This window comes from Lissotriton helveticus, chromosome 11, assembly GCF_964261635.1.
Source record: "Lissotriton helveticus chromosome 11, aLisHel1.1, whole genome shotgun sequence".
Classification (NCBI taxonomy): domain Eukaryota; kingdom Metazoa; phylum Chordata; class Amphibia; order Caudata; family Salamandridae; genus Lissotriton; species Lissotriton helveticus.
In genome coordinates this window covers 938,790,945-938,806,078 of record NC_136072.1, presented here as the reverse complement: position 1 = coordinate 938,806,078, position 15,134 = coordinate 938,790,945, and the positions used below count along the sequence as shown (strand labels likewise).

At 39.5% G+C, this 15,134-nt stretch overlaps 1 protein-coding gene across 2 annotated transcripts in view; it reads left to right on the top strand.

Moving 5' to 3' along the window:
• The window catches only part of LOC144792322 (rab5 GDP/GTP exchange factor-like), a 172,101-nt gene that overhangs the window by 74,583 nt on the left and 82,384 nt on the right, over positions 1-15,134 (top strand). For both annotated transcript variants that reach the window (XR_013602537.1, XM_078667278.1), the window contains exons 6-7: positions 8,142-8,277; positions 14,802-14,893. Coding sequence is in view for 1 of the 2 variants with exons in the window: in XM_078667278.1 (XP_078523404.1) it covers positions 8,142-8,277; positions 14,802-14,893 (228 nt within the window). In the remaining variant the exon portion in view is untranslated. The remainder of the gene's footprint in view (positions 1-8,141; positions 8,278-14,801; positions 14,894-15,134) is intronic.

Genomic DNA, 15,134 nt, shown 5'->3' with positions numbered 1-15,134 from the left:
CAGTCAATCGATTTACTCAGCTAACTCAAACTAAAAAGGGCTTGAACAAGGAGGCAAGAATGAAGGATTATCCCCTGTTCATGAAGCTATCAAAATTTGGATCCAAGAGTTGGCCTTAATGAGAGCCAAGAGGTCAGTCCAATACTTAACCCAATCTGAAGTTGACAGCGCTAAGTCTGGGACTTCATCTACATCGGTTAAAATGTCCTTGCCTTTAAGTTCAGAGTATAGTCTGATGAAAAGCCTGTTGATTTGTTTCAGATCCTCCCTTTGAGGAACTTGAGAGATTGACAGAAGCAATCAAATATGATACCCCCGTTGAGTCAGTAAGGATCGAACAAGGGTCAAATCAAAAACAGTCACAGCCACCATAAAAAGCCAAGTCCCTAATGCATCTTTTTGAGAGTATTCTCAATTAAATTAGGGATCTGAAATGGACAAAAAAGGATGAGACTGCTGCACTACATCCCCAATTGATCAAGATAGACGTCACTCTGGCACAGCTACCTATTGGATTTCAGGAGGCTGAATAGAGTATCTCCGATCTCAAGGACCAAATTGTCAGAAGGAGGTTCGGCTACTATCAAATAAGATCAAAGATTTATAAAGTCTTGGCAGACGATCAAACCTATGTTTTTTAGGTATGCTGAAAGGTGATGAGGACCCGGGAGGGTCTACAAACCTGGCCTACTTGGTAGAAAATTTGATTAAAAGGATTTGACGATCATGAGAGCCCTCAAAGTTCCTGCTCAGCGCATCTCGAATATGAAATATCCACATACTAATCTGGTAACCAGTGCTGATTACAGGATCAAAAAACAGATTTTGGGTATCGCGATTAAACGCACAACATTTACTATTTTTGAGAGCCTTCAATTTCGTGTCTTCTCTGACCCTTTAATAACAGCTGCTCGACAGTAAAAAGAATGTCAAGGTCTTTTGTGACACTTCAGGACTGGTGGTGCTCCGGTTTCTCTGACTCAACAATCAAAACCTAAGTTCCTGTTTAAAAGCAAATTCCATATATTTTCAGCTGCAGGGGAGGCACAGGCCTTTTTGTCGATGATCTAAAGCTCTACAAAAGAAGATATAGAGAGGGGCTGGGCCAGGCAAGCTTGAATTTCGCTTGTTGATCTCAAAATTAAGGGAAAATGTGTAGTTTGCATTAGTGATTGTGGAAGCTAATCTTTCCATATATGCCTCATTTTGTGGGTGTGGAGTTGGAGGGGTACCTCTGCAATACTGTGAAGGAGGTAAAGAGCGACCAGGGTACAGGGACACAGCACCAGCAAGGATAAAGGGGGTTTAGGGGGCCAGATGCACAATTCCCCCTCATGAGGTTTGCACAGAGAGATTGGTGGTGTTGGTATAGGTAGGTAATAGGATTGCACAGGGTGAATATTAGTGGAAAAAGGAGCAGTATATACAACTGTAAAACCTAGGGGTCTCAAAAAGGGAGTATTATTAACAGCCTTTATATATTTATCTGGAAGACTAAATTAGTACACCCAGATACAGCCAAGACTACTTAGTTCCGGCTCGGGAAAAGGAATATCAAGTAGGTGGGCCACCAATGATTGTGAAGGGAACACATGTATTTAGGATTCCCATCAAACAATTGTATGATTAATATTATCACTTGGTAATCCTATTAGGGTCGTAAGTCTCTAGATCATTGAGACTGAGATCGTACCCTTTGTTAGCGAATGGGATTCCGACCCACAATAATTTTAGGACCATATGACTCTGATCTTGAGGGAATCAAGTGCAGTGCAGAAAAATATGAAAGTGGTGAGATTAAAATAGGATAGGGAACCGCACAAGAAATTATTTTTTATTTAAGAGAGAAGCGGCCTCTTCCTGTTAAAAAAACCAAGAACAGTGCAGTAATAAATGTATTTATGCAGTTTTAACCAAATAGCTGCAAAGGGGCCAACATGTTTCAGCCTAATGGGAAAGATGCCCTAGGCTTTCTTCAGGGCCTCTGTTCTGTCTTATAAATGCTACTGCAAGTGAAAACTAATGTGCTAAATTAATTCAATAAAGTGTTAACAAAAGGATATTATTTTCCATCATCTGTTTTACTTCGCCGTGTCACCTGGTGTCAACAGACATCTGAAACGACAAACACATGGTGAGCCCACCATTAGAGTCCTCCTTCTATCCGTTACACTATCCAGGAGACATTAAAAACGCTCTATAGGACAGTGGTTTACTCACCCAGTGTGTCAGGGGAAGAGACCTCACCTCTCCTGGACCTGGCTCAGGAATAGTGAGACCCCGCTCTGTGGAGGCAAGAAATCCTGAGCTTAAAAGACGGCAGAAAGAATATCTAAAACTGTACTGCTCTGTCCTCTAATATAGTCTGCTCACGCACATGTTATCTCAACCTCTCAGATACACATTTGCTCTCTTAGTCGCCACTCAAAAAAGCTAAAATCACTAAGGTGCATGACCCTTATCTCCAGCTATATCATAGCGGTGTTGTAGAAATTACTTCAGCAGTTTAACAGCCAGTCACATATACTTATGCTGTCTGTAGAAAATTCAAAAGGATTACTGGTTAAGCGCCTATTTAGCAGGTAACCCACACATTAAAGGTTATCCTTATTATACTTAAAAGGAATAATCTTGGGTACTCATTCATCTGACCCCAACCAGAATTGCCCTGTGGTTCCGTGCTGCTCACCTGTCCGTTGTTGCCTCAGACTGATCCTGAGTCTGGGGGAGGCAACGAACGTGGCAGGGAGAGTCTAATTTAAGTGGGCGCCTCTGTTGTTGATTCGTTAAACAGCCTGGCTAGAGTGTTATGCTGATTGGTCTGTATAATTTGAACATCGAAATAAACTCAAATGGTTTTATCTAAATCGCATCGCGTCACTCTCTGTAACAGTAAATAAACGTAGGTAAAACTAACCCAAGTGCTTCACATCGGCTGTCCCAATGTCATTCGTGAGGCTCACTCTTAGATCGTTCGAGGCAAACTCTTGCGAGAGATCGTGGCACGAAAACCTCTCGAACTACAGGGTGACGTCATGTCTTATTTGCGGGTAGTTTTCCGCTTCGTATGTATGCGGGAACCCTTCGGATCTTACTTGAGATCAAAGCTCTAGGGGGTACATGTTAGTTTGATAGACTATTATCTGACCATGTATGGAGAGAGGAAATCGGAGTGCAGATCACGGAGTTTCTTCAAAGACCCTTAATACAGCCACAGTATTTTTATTTTGGGCAGCCTTTAAAGCTACATTTAGGAGGTAGACAACTGTTTAGTAAGTCAAAACGAACTAGAATCCTGCTATGAGAATTTAGGAGCTGGAAAAGGCCCTGGAAAACACATCAGAGGTAGTCAAGGGTTTGGTGAGCAAAATCGAAACTCAAGTAAGACGTCAGGAGCTTAGGAAGGAATCACAGAACTTCAGGGATTTTTTTCTGACTGAAGAAATATGTAATGATAAAACCTTTAAGAAGAAAATATATGAAGAGAGCCAACAGATCGGTAAAATGTTGGTGTGGTCCACAAGGAGTAAAACATGCAATAACTACATTGACACTGTTCTTAATCCATTCACCAAGACTCAAAGCAGCCACAAAGAAGAGATAGCACAGATATTTTATCAACATTACCAGGACCTGTACCAAAATGTAGATGAAGTCTCCTTGATGGAGCTGGAGCAATATCGTAGCTCCCCTGAGCTCCATAAATTGTCTCAATCAGGTAGGGATAGTCTTATAGAGAAACTGTCTCTGTCCGATGTTGAGACTGCCTTAAAAGCAAATGCAAAAGCATGTGGGAACAAATGTATCCCAATACAATTCTATAAGGAATTTGCTCTGCTACTTCTGTCTTTCTTGACTGTTATTTAATCAAATCCTGGAGGGTATAGATGTTCACAAATCCTTTACTGAAGAATTTGGTTGTCAGTTTTCCGAAAAAAGATCAGCCTCCTCTCAAAGTCAACTCCTAGAGGCCAGTTAGTCTATTAAATTTCTGCTATAAGCTTTTCACTTAAATGATTGCAACACTATTAACACCTGTGGCACAAAGTTATACAGAAACACCAAAACAGGTTTATAACTGGTAGATCAGTGTCTGCAAATACAAACTATTTGGTTCAGGCAATCGTTTATTATTCTATCCACAATTTAAAAGCGGTAATAATTGTAATCCATGCGAAAAAGGTATACGACCTAGTTAACTGGGATGTATTATTTGCTATCTTAACAAAACTTGATATTCCTAAGCAATTCTTGTAAATGCTTCGTAATATTTATCTGGGTGCAGAGGTTATTGATGAATGCCCAGGGGATCGGCGCAAATAGAGCGGTACCCGCCTGGGCTGTCACCGCTTTTGTTTACATTTTTTATTGAGCCCCTGGTGGTTAAACAATACAACACACCTGAGATTTATACCCCAGTAGAGGGGATGTACAAAAGTAAGCTTTTTGCAGATTCCATCATTTTATATAACAAAGCTGACAAAAATAATAATCAAGGAGCGCTTGGCATAATTCAGGAATTCATCGCTTTGGGTTGCTATCAGATTAGCCACTCAGCATAAAATAAAGTTTTGCTGTTTAGGGCAGAGACGAACGATGATCCTCAGTGTTGTAACAACAGCTGGCTTTCAGGAAATGTTATCACCTCAAGCTTTGCATGCCTGTTTCATCTTAGTTATTTGACTATGATGAGGAAAGTTAAAGATCTATTAAACAGATGGACACTGCTTCCAGTATCAATAATTGGAAAGGTTTCATTGATAACAATGTTGATTTTACCTTTGTTTGTTTCTTTTTGCTAAGGTCCCAATTAAAGTGAATAACTCCTATTTCCAGTAAGTGGATTCCCTCTTTAGTAAGTTCATATCAAGGAACAAACGTCCTGGAGTTTGCTTGGCCGTATTGCAACTACATAAGGAGCAGAGGGGGAGGGAGATTAGCATTGCAGAATTCATATTTAGCATCCTATTTAGACAATCAGTCATCCTGGCAAGTTATTCAAACAATGTTTTTGTTTTTTTTACCCATATGATTAAAGAATCAGAAATAAACTTGCCCCTTATTTTGAACACTGCTAAATTACTGAGAAAGTCCTCCCTGTATGACATTCCTTTACATCGTGAAAGGAGTGTAGATGCATGGGATATGTGATTTCAGGAATTCTTTCAGAAAGTTGGAACGTCAAAGTGCTATGTTTAGTTCATGATTTCTTTACTAATCCGTGGTTAAAAACATGGGCTTAGATTGAGTTAGAACTGCAACGTGCTCAATCCCCTTTTCATAGGGTTCTAACACATAAGTAGTTTTTTCAAAGTTAAATGTGCTATATTGAATAAGGGCTCTCCTACTCTGATGAAGTTAATAGTCAGAATAGACTGTTGGGAGTGGGGAATTGGTATACAGCTCTACGACAGAAGTCAAATGCAGCATTGATTCCCATTTTTTCGATACAAATTGCTAAGAGCACTATTCATACAACATATGGGGAATTGGCAGTTTATAGCAGAGACGTGGCATAAAGGTCTTCGAGCAGTGATCTTTAAGTAAATGGCGTTCCTTTATAAATGGCTTGCATATTACACTCAGTACTCATCACAGGATAAACCCAGCAGTATCGGGTCAGTGCTTCAGGTTTCAAATTAATGCGCATGAGAATTGGCCCCATATGGTTTTTACTAGTACAGTATTTCCTAACTTTTGGCATCCGGTTTTTCATGATTTAAACAAAATATTGGGACTCCATGTTCAACCGGATACCGCTTCCACTCTGGTTTCTAGACAGTTCAAATCATTCACCAGGGCGGGGTCAGTGTTTTATCTACTTAGCCCTGATGGTTGTCTGTTCTTTGGTATTACAAGGTTGGAAGGCAATAGAATCTCCTACTGTGGGTCACTGGAATAGTAAAATGTCCAGGATTAGAATGTTTGAATATTTGTAAGCTTTACAGAATAAGAGCTCAAATAGATTTTATGCAATTTGGAGAGTTTTTAATTCTGATGAATACTAGACACTTTAGATTTCAACTAATGACTTGTTTCTGTGGCATATGTTCTTTCACTACTTTCCCTTCTTCATGAAGTCAGTGTGGGGTTGGGAAGGTAAGGAAATCTTCAAATTTCAAATATGTTTTTTTTAAATGGTTAGAGAACAATTTCGTAGTCACTTTTTTTCCTGTTGTACGTGCACTTTGCACTTTATCAAAATAATTTTTAGAGGTAATTTTATAGCTGACCGGAAGGCTTGATGTTTAAGGGTAGATTGAAAGTACGTTACTAACCGTTTAGTATGATACTAGTTATATGGCATGATGTTTAATTATTGTTGATCATAACTCAAGTGATATTGCTTGTTGATATGGGTGGTTTAAAGTCCAATGTTTACATCATAAGCACATTTTATCATTTAATAGTATATTGGTACATCCCAATGAAGATTGATTTAAACCCAAGTTAGTTGCACTATTGCACATCGCCACTTTAGTAAGCAGTGGATTGATGAATCTAGGATGCTTGTCAAATGCTATCACCCTTGGCGATATGAAATATTAATTTGTTACTAATATTTGTGCTTCTCAATAAAAAAAAAAAACTTTGGAAACCGTACATATTAAACAAAAACAGTTAAGTTAATGACTACATGGTGGTTGACCATGTGGTATGTTGTGAAAGACACTGGAATTTGAGTTTTTATGCACATTTCAATCTCCGACAGAACTCCGTTTTTAACAGTTTTTTCACAGTGGAAAAAACCAAAGGTTAAAGGGACGTTCTAGTTGGGTGAAAATGTCAGTTAAAACATACAGTACATCAGTTCAGTCGTTTTTGAGAAATTAAGGTTTAAAATAGTTGTATGTTTCACACCACGGAGGATCCACAAATCAACCAGATCCGATATATTGTCATTGGCTGCCACCACATTAACAAAGTGATTGGTGGAGTTGTTAGATGAAGTAATGGTGGTCTGAGGAGTTTAGGAGGTGGGAATGGCTTGGACTTGAGTTGGTTTTGCAATACAGGCCTTTTGAGTACGACAAAAGTGATGTAATAACGTATGGAGATGCTGCCCTTTAAATAAATCAAGAGCAACAGTGAGAGCAAGCAGATGTGCATTGTAATCTTGATGGAGCAAACATTAGATTTTCAAACTTGAGAATGGTAAGCAGGCAGGGTACATTTGCCGATTGGATAGTGGTTGTAGATTTGGTAGTGGGCATTAGAGAGAGAGCGTAGAATTCAACGGAGTCTCTTGAAGGAATCGGACTTAGTGATTTTGAGGTGTTGGCCAAGTTATGCTAAGATAGAGTTGTGGTAATGTGGCTAATAAGAAATGGAGGCTTGATCTGATAGTGACTGGTTAAAGGTGTGTTGAGATTTGCTGAGTTAAAGAGGAGTATGGAGTTGTGTGGGTGTGTGTGTGTGTGTTTGTGTGTGTGTGTCTGTCTGTCTCTCTGTCTGTCTGTCTGTCTCACACGGAAAGAGAGTGATCAGAGGGGAGTAATACATTGTTGTCCTCATCCATGATCTACTGCAATATGCCTCCTATTTAAAACTCATTACAGCACTAGCATGATTCATTGACTTTGAAATGGTTGTGAATGAGGCCTGCCAGTGATGCCTCTACATATGTCATTGGTGTTCTTTTGTTACATGCATCAAGTTGTCACTGTTCTGTGACTGAATGAAGAAAAATGACTAAATGAGCCTCAAATGCTGACACATACATTATTCAAAACTCGAGATGCCTTAGATTTGGCAGCAATCATCATGTCTGTTGCCATTTCCACACATGTAAACCGTCTGTATGCAATGGCTGAGTATTTCTGGAAACTGTTTCTGATTGGTGAATATTTACAAGTGTAAGTATTCCCTTTCTTCTACATTATATCATGTATTGGAATAGCAGTGCTTTTAGTTTGTCTCGTTCCTATATGCAACAGAGGTTTCAGAAAATGTCTATTACATCATATAATTAAAAACAGTATAACCTTTTCATGTGGCATTTGTAAGATATTCAATATAGAATATTCTATCTCCTAAGGTATGTCACACCTTGAATGAGATTTCAATGTCCCCCACTGTTGTCTTCTAATGTCAAGTGAGAAACATTCCATGGCTTTCTCTGATAATCTACCTTTTTCTAGGCTCTCCTACGGATGAATGTGATCGATTAATGGATTATATTGAAAAAATGGTTATGACCCGGCTCTATAAATCTGTCTTTTGTCCAGACAATTCACAGGACGAACAGAAGGATCTCCTCATTCAGAGACGAATACGGTAATTGTTACACAGTGGTCCAAGAGTACTCAAGCTAATCAACACAGTATGAAATTTGGAAAATCTCAATGACTGACCAAAGAACATAAACTTAACAGCACAATTTTCAGAAAGATAGACTGTTCTCTCCATGTAAATGGTGGATATGCCTGTTAAAATGATATTCCAGTACCTGCTGTGGCTAAAGAGTTTAACTCCCTGATTTGCAATTTTGATAACACTTCAACAATATTAGAACTGTATTGGTTTGCCTTAGGTCCTTCATCACTATTTTAAAAGTGTTCTGCTTTAGAAGCCAAACAAGTCTATTTCCCAAAGCACCAAAATTCAGCTCTAAAGTGGTTTTGCATGTGGACTTTTTGAAGTGCCGAAAAGAAGAACCCGATCTTTAGTGAACTCTCCTTGAACATAACCTTTGTCCCACATCACTGCTCCTTCACCTAATACAAGATATTTGGTTGCCTCCATATTAAACCTACCACACTTTAACAAAAGCCTGCCTTTCACAATTTTTGAACACCAGTTTTATTGGTTTTCTTAAGGGCTCTTTGCTGCACTAGTCTTTCTTTCCCTATGTGTTTAGATCATTTATCTCCCTTCTTGTATTTATTTCTCTTCATTCAGAGAGGTGTGGCGCAGCGGCCACAGTGGCTGATTCCAAAGCATGGGGCTTACTGTTCGATCCCCGGTGGCAGCTCAGCTCAGCATCATGTGACTGTGGGCAATAGCTCACTTATTCTCTCAGACGGCTCCCAGCTCCTTGAAATCCCTAAGGGGATGATATGTTCATGTTTTACAAATAGAAATTATTATTATTATTCATTCCACATCAAATCTGATACAGTCATTCAAACTGTTGCACATGCTTTCATATTTGTTTGTATATTATTTGTATTACTTTTTTATTCTTTACTATTTGTTGGTTTAAAAATAATCCATACTTGTGCTTCATGGCATCTTCGTTGATCAACCTTAGACTAATTCCCCACTGCTTGTGCGGATCCCTGGAATTATTCTTGCATTCTTGTTTTTCAACAGAGATTACATTGTAGAATGCCTTTATCCATTGTTGCCTTTACTCATTGACTAATGAGTTCATGTAGAATAATAGACAATTAAAGTTTTACATAGATTTCATTTTCTACTGAATGCCATAAAGTGAGTTGCTGCATCTGCCATGCAAAATTTCCTTTAAACATTGTGTACATAAAGATAAAAACGCAACCTAGCAAGCTTACACTAATAGTAAAAAAAAATAAAGACCTATCTCTTTAGGAACTTGGGAGGTTTCCTTTTCCACAGTGCATTGTACTGTCAGTTGCGTCTCTGAATTTGTTCTTTTTTGGACTTGCTAGAACAATCTCTGAACACCTGTGAGGTTTCACACCTCTGAAAAATTCATATATTTCTGTCCAGAAATCATTTTTAACATTTTTACATAGTATCTTAACATCCACAGTTTTTTAAATTCTTTTTTTTGATAACAGTGAAGCGACATTTATGTTTAGAATGAAAAGGGATACATTCTGGTGTAGAGTAGGCATACATATATAGCTTCTTAACATCTACTGTTCAATTTTTTTTTCGACTGATTAGCACTTTTTGTAAGAATGTCCTCACTCTTCTCCAAGTGCACTTCATGTGGAAGGAAGAGAGCAGTTACAGATGCCCACACGGTCCGTATGATCTGCCGGAAGGCATCGGGCTTAAGGGCATGATGCGTACATGAGAGCTGAAGAAGATTGGAGGAGGCTAGAAAAGTCAGCCTCACAACCTGCCTCTGTAAGTTTGCCACCATCTGAAAAAAGACTCCACAGAGGTAGATCTAAAGAGAAGGGGTCCAGTGGCCGAGGAAGGCACTCACACCGCTCTCAGTCATAGAATGTTAAGGCCAAGACCTATGAAATCACCTTTGGGTGGCCCGGTTGACTTAGTGACACCTTGATATAGATGGTATTCTAAATGGTCTACATCCAAACGTTCAACATCGATAATGAAAAGAGCTCATTCAACATTGAACTGCTCGCCACCACTCTACAGGGACCCAAGATTGATGTTGACAGTCATCGTCGATGAGACCTAAAGGAACCTTGCACAATCCATCAGCATTAAAGAGGTCACAAATGTATTTATCTCCATGTCCAGCAATGTGTCTTGTCTTTATTTACCTAGTTTCCAATAAGAAACAAAGAATAGAAACCATAGTTTCTCGATTGGATTGACCTAGATTGGCTGCTGATCCTGGAAATCCCCCTTACTCCCACTTTGTCAACTAAGGCCGATAGTACATTTTGAAGACCCAGGCAGATACCTCGAGCGCCTTGATCTCTTTCCACCACAGAAACCCTCCAAAGCAATTTTGATGCCTCAATTGAGGAAGTGAAAACTCTCTTCAAATACGACAACATCACCATGAAGCACGTTAGTCCGCAGAACATTGTGTTAGCACTCACATTCTCAGTCTGATTATTCTGTCTCCTGATGCTCCTCCTACTTTACTGGCCCATTCTCCATCCAGACTCTCTCCAGTAGATGGCATTCTAACATTCCAGGATGTTATCACCAGAGGTGAAACTGAGTATTCCTTTTCAGACACTCTGCCAACGGCATCTCTCATTTCTGGAGACACTCCATATGAGGGCAGCACCTAATCATCTGTTGCCTCTTGTCATGGGTCTGGAGCAGCTGTCAAAGCAACAACACCTCTCCTGCTTAAATTTTTTTTAAGTCTCTTCAGCAAGGCCTAGCAATCCTCAATACTGATCCTAAGCTAGATTCAGATAGTCGCAGCAATCGGGCAAAACCATGAATCCCCTCCAGTATCAGCTGCTCATCCAGAGAAAGAATGAAGGGAGTTGAATGCAACAGGATGGAAGCTGGGACGTCCTTCACATTTGCTACATCCCTCCTAAGGCAAATAACATAGAGATACATGGGACAGCATGAAATCATTTGTCTCTGATTTGCCAAAACATCAGAAGCAAGACTTGATGAAAATGCTTAAAGAGATCCCTGCTTTATAATCTATTTATTATTGCAGCGGTAGACTCTGCTGCGCATGCTGCACCTGGCTATTTCAATGGCATTCCATTAAGGTATTCATGGCTACGTCTGTAATCCTTAAAACCTAAGGTGTAACTAAAGATCACAAATTTGCCTTTTTCCGGATTAGCACTCTTCAGACAGCACACAGAAGAAGAGATGCTTAGGGTGAAAAATGAAATGGAGTCCTTAAAGGCTTTTGGTCTTGCAGAGCAGAAAAACCACAGACCCAAAGACTGGCAATACATTTATCGGAGGGTTCAATTCTTGAAATGGTTCTAACAGCCTCAGAAGCATCAGAGACAATTGCAAAGACTGCAACTTCGTAAGTGGTAACAGAAGCAAAAACCCACTCCCCCTAAAAACATCTAATTCAAGAGGAAGACATTCACCTGGCAGCAGAAAATGATGGCCAAACAACCCCTCCAGTTACCAACTCCTGTGTGTGTGTGGGGGGGGGGGGTGAGGGCAGTGACTTCCAACTTTGAAGAGTGGAAAGTGATGACCTCAGATTGGTTGTAAACTTCAGTCAAAAGAAATGCTCTGTTTATTCCAAGGGCAATTTGTCTTTACTAATTCATGAAACTCATCTGTTGCTATAGGCGGGAGAAAGCAAAGGTACCAACAGAACACAGACTTTACTCCCGGTATTTCCTAACCTTTAAGAAGAGTCAGATGAAACAATATTATCCCATTTTAGATGTGCTAGTTGTCAACCAGTTTATTGCCAAGAAAAGATTCAGCATGCTGGCTCTCCATCAAATCTACTGGTACATAAAGAAAAAAAAACTGGTTTGAGCCATAAACCTTAAGGAAGCTCATTTTCGCATTCCTGTATCACAAGCTCCAAGTAAATGCCTGACATTCCTAGTGGGATATAAACATTATCAGTACACAGTTCTGCCTTTTGGCCTGAAATCGGCCCTATGAGCCTTCTCGAAGGGCAAGGCAATAGTTGCAGCCTATTTAAGGAGGAAGGAGATTGTTTTTATTTATTTTTATCCCTGCATCGATGGCGATCCTTACCGATGGTGCATCAGGCCACCACAGCACCTAGACAGCCCACGTCTATTCCGGACATATTCTCTGCAGCTCCCTCAGCTGTCTGTTAGTGTTATCTTGGCAGAGGTCTTTTGTGGCAGGTCCCTTGTGGATGCTCCCCCAGCTGGGATCCTTTTGATACAACGTTCCAGAGTAAAGGCCCTGACTTCGCTGTAGCCCCCACCTGGCATACGGGTGTCACTGACTTCATGCAGCCAAAGTGAATGCCCTAACTACACAGAGGCTCAGGCATATGGGGATTGCTGACTTCCACAAGACAGGGTGGGCAACCAATTTGCTTGGGGTAAAGAAAGGGGGGGAAAGTAAAGTCTGTAGGATGTTTAAATATGTTTGTAACACATAACAAAATGTAATTGCCTGTAAATGACCTCTACACATACAGCAGTTAAGAACCCAGAAAGGAAGCACATAGTCTTTGTGAATCTGAAGTGTGAGGGAAACAAAGATTTTAATGAGATCATAGCAAATCAAGAAACTTTAGTTGGTGATGCACAATTCCTAAATATTCACTGAAACCTGATTTCCACACACTAACATTTGTGTGCAATAAATAGTTCTATAAGGAAAACTGTACGTCTGTGCACATTTAGTTTAGTGGCCATTTCAATGGAAAATGTGCTGTCTGTAAATGACAGTGTGCAGCCACATGTTGCTCTAGTTACATAAAACCATCGAAGTCCTCGTGTCCATTAAAGCTAGGTGGGTCACTAAAGTTTGTCGTTCTTAAAATTTGGCTTTGGTTTTAAAAGGTTTGGGAAGCACTGGTCTATGATTTTACATGAACTCCTGGATAAAGAAATGATACAATGTAATCTCCATAGAAATACACCAATACAGAAAAGTGTTCCAGGGTCTGCGTAAGCAGCGGAAATTATTCAAACGTTTGACTTCAAACTCCTGCAATTCAGAACCAGGTATGTAATCTTTTCATATTTTAGATTACTTATTTTGTAGGGCGGTCTATTACCATCGGGTGAAGTCTACACTTTCAAATAAACTACAGAAAATAAAATGAGTCGCAGGATCTAGTAGAGCAGTTATAGCAACACAACTCTAGACTGATGAGTTCAAGGGACATAGTGTGTGGTTTCAGCCACCTGGGTTTATCAATACATTTGTAAAAGAGATGGGCCCCAGGATACTATTACAAACCCGGACATTAAACTTATCATGTATTAAGAGATCGGGCCTATGGTTTCACCATAAAATCTAAAACTGATCTCATCAACACTTTTATAAGAGATTGGTCATATGGCATTATAATAAAAAAACAATATTGCCACACTTCTAAAACAAGTGTATCCAATGTCCCCGCCATGAATCTTAAACTTTAAATAGGATACGCCACATGACACTGTCATCAAATGTGACTAAAACACATCAGCACACTTTTAAATGAGATAAGCTTATGTCAAGGCTATAAACCTACATCCAAGTTTATTGGTGCACCTTAAGCAACACTTTTCTACTTAACACTAGCACAAGAACTAAAGCACACTCCTTAGCCTACATTTAAAAGATGGGCCCCATGACACTACCAGAAACCCCATCACTGATCAACCTAAAACCAAGCTAATTAGCTCACCTCTAAAATTAAAGGGTCTTATGATACCACTATGAAATGTTAAACTGAGTAAATCTTTCAAATCAGGGGCACCATGACCTAGTGAAAAATATTAACTTGTACTAATCAGCATATCCTTACATATAAGCATTGGAAAATACATTTGTTCTGATCTCGGTTAGGAGCTAGTGGCTTTGCCAATGCATGCTTTTCTTTGAATGATTTTAATTAAAGTATAAAAAAATCAAACCTCACCATCTACGTGAATTTTAAAAACCATTCAAACGAGGGTGCTGCAGCAGTGCACACAAGGGATTCAGAGCACTGCATGCAGCAGTAAGATCCCTTTAGCAATATCTGTGGAACAATAAAAACCTTATTAAACAGAAATTTTAAAAACAAATTAAAAATTGTGAAAGGGAAAATATTTACAATTTTAATTAAAAAGGCACATAGGTCCCCTAGTCCCTGGCACTGGCTAGGACTTCTTTTTAGACTTTTTTAACATTGTGCACAGGGGAAATACCACAAGAGAGCAATGGATAAAGAGGTCTGACTGAAAATCCTTGTATGTGTGTATTCTTTAAATTGAGGGGTGAGGAGAAAACAAAAGGTTTTGGCTAAAGGGAAGACCAAAAAACTGAAAACATGGTCCCTGAGGTATCACAATAAAACCTGAAACCAAGCTCACCAGCACAGTTTTGGTGCCTTCTTCTCCTTTTTAGTACATTTCGTAGGCTTTTATATTACTGTGCGACACAGGGAAGAGTTTCTAGCCCATCATCCATTCCATTTATCTTATTATGTATACTAATCCAAGCCTTGCATTTCATGCACTGTTCTTTCTCTTTTCTAGCTCTTTGCATTGGGTTACTCCTGAAATGCTCCGAGTTCCACTCGATGAGGTGAAACCAGAGGTCAATGAAAAAATATTTTATGCCATAACAGGTTGGTGAATAAATGAAATATTTTGTTACTTGCTGATTCAGGAACAAACTTATTTTTTTTTTGTATTTTACTGTCACTTACCACCAGAGTTTGCCTAGCAGTGACAGACAGAACTAAAGGGCTATATGTCGGCCCATCCTAATTGGGTGGATGGACAAATAGCCAATTCTTCGACAGCCCTTCTCAGTTGGACCGTCTGAGAAGTACAGCTACAGCTGTGATTGAGTAGTCCCCACCGTAG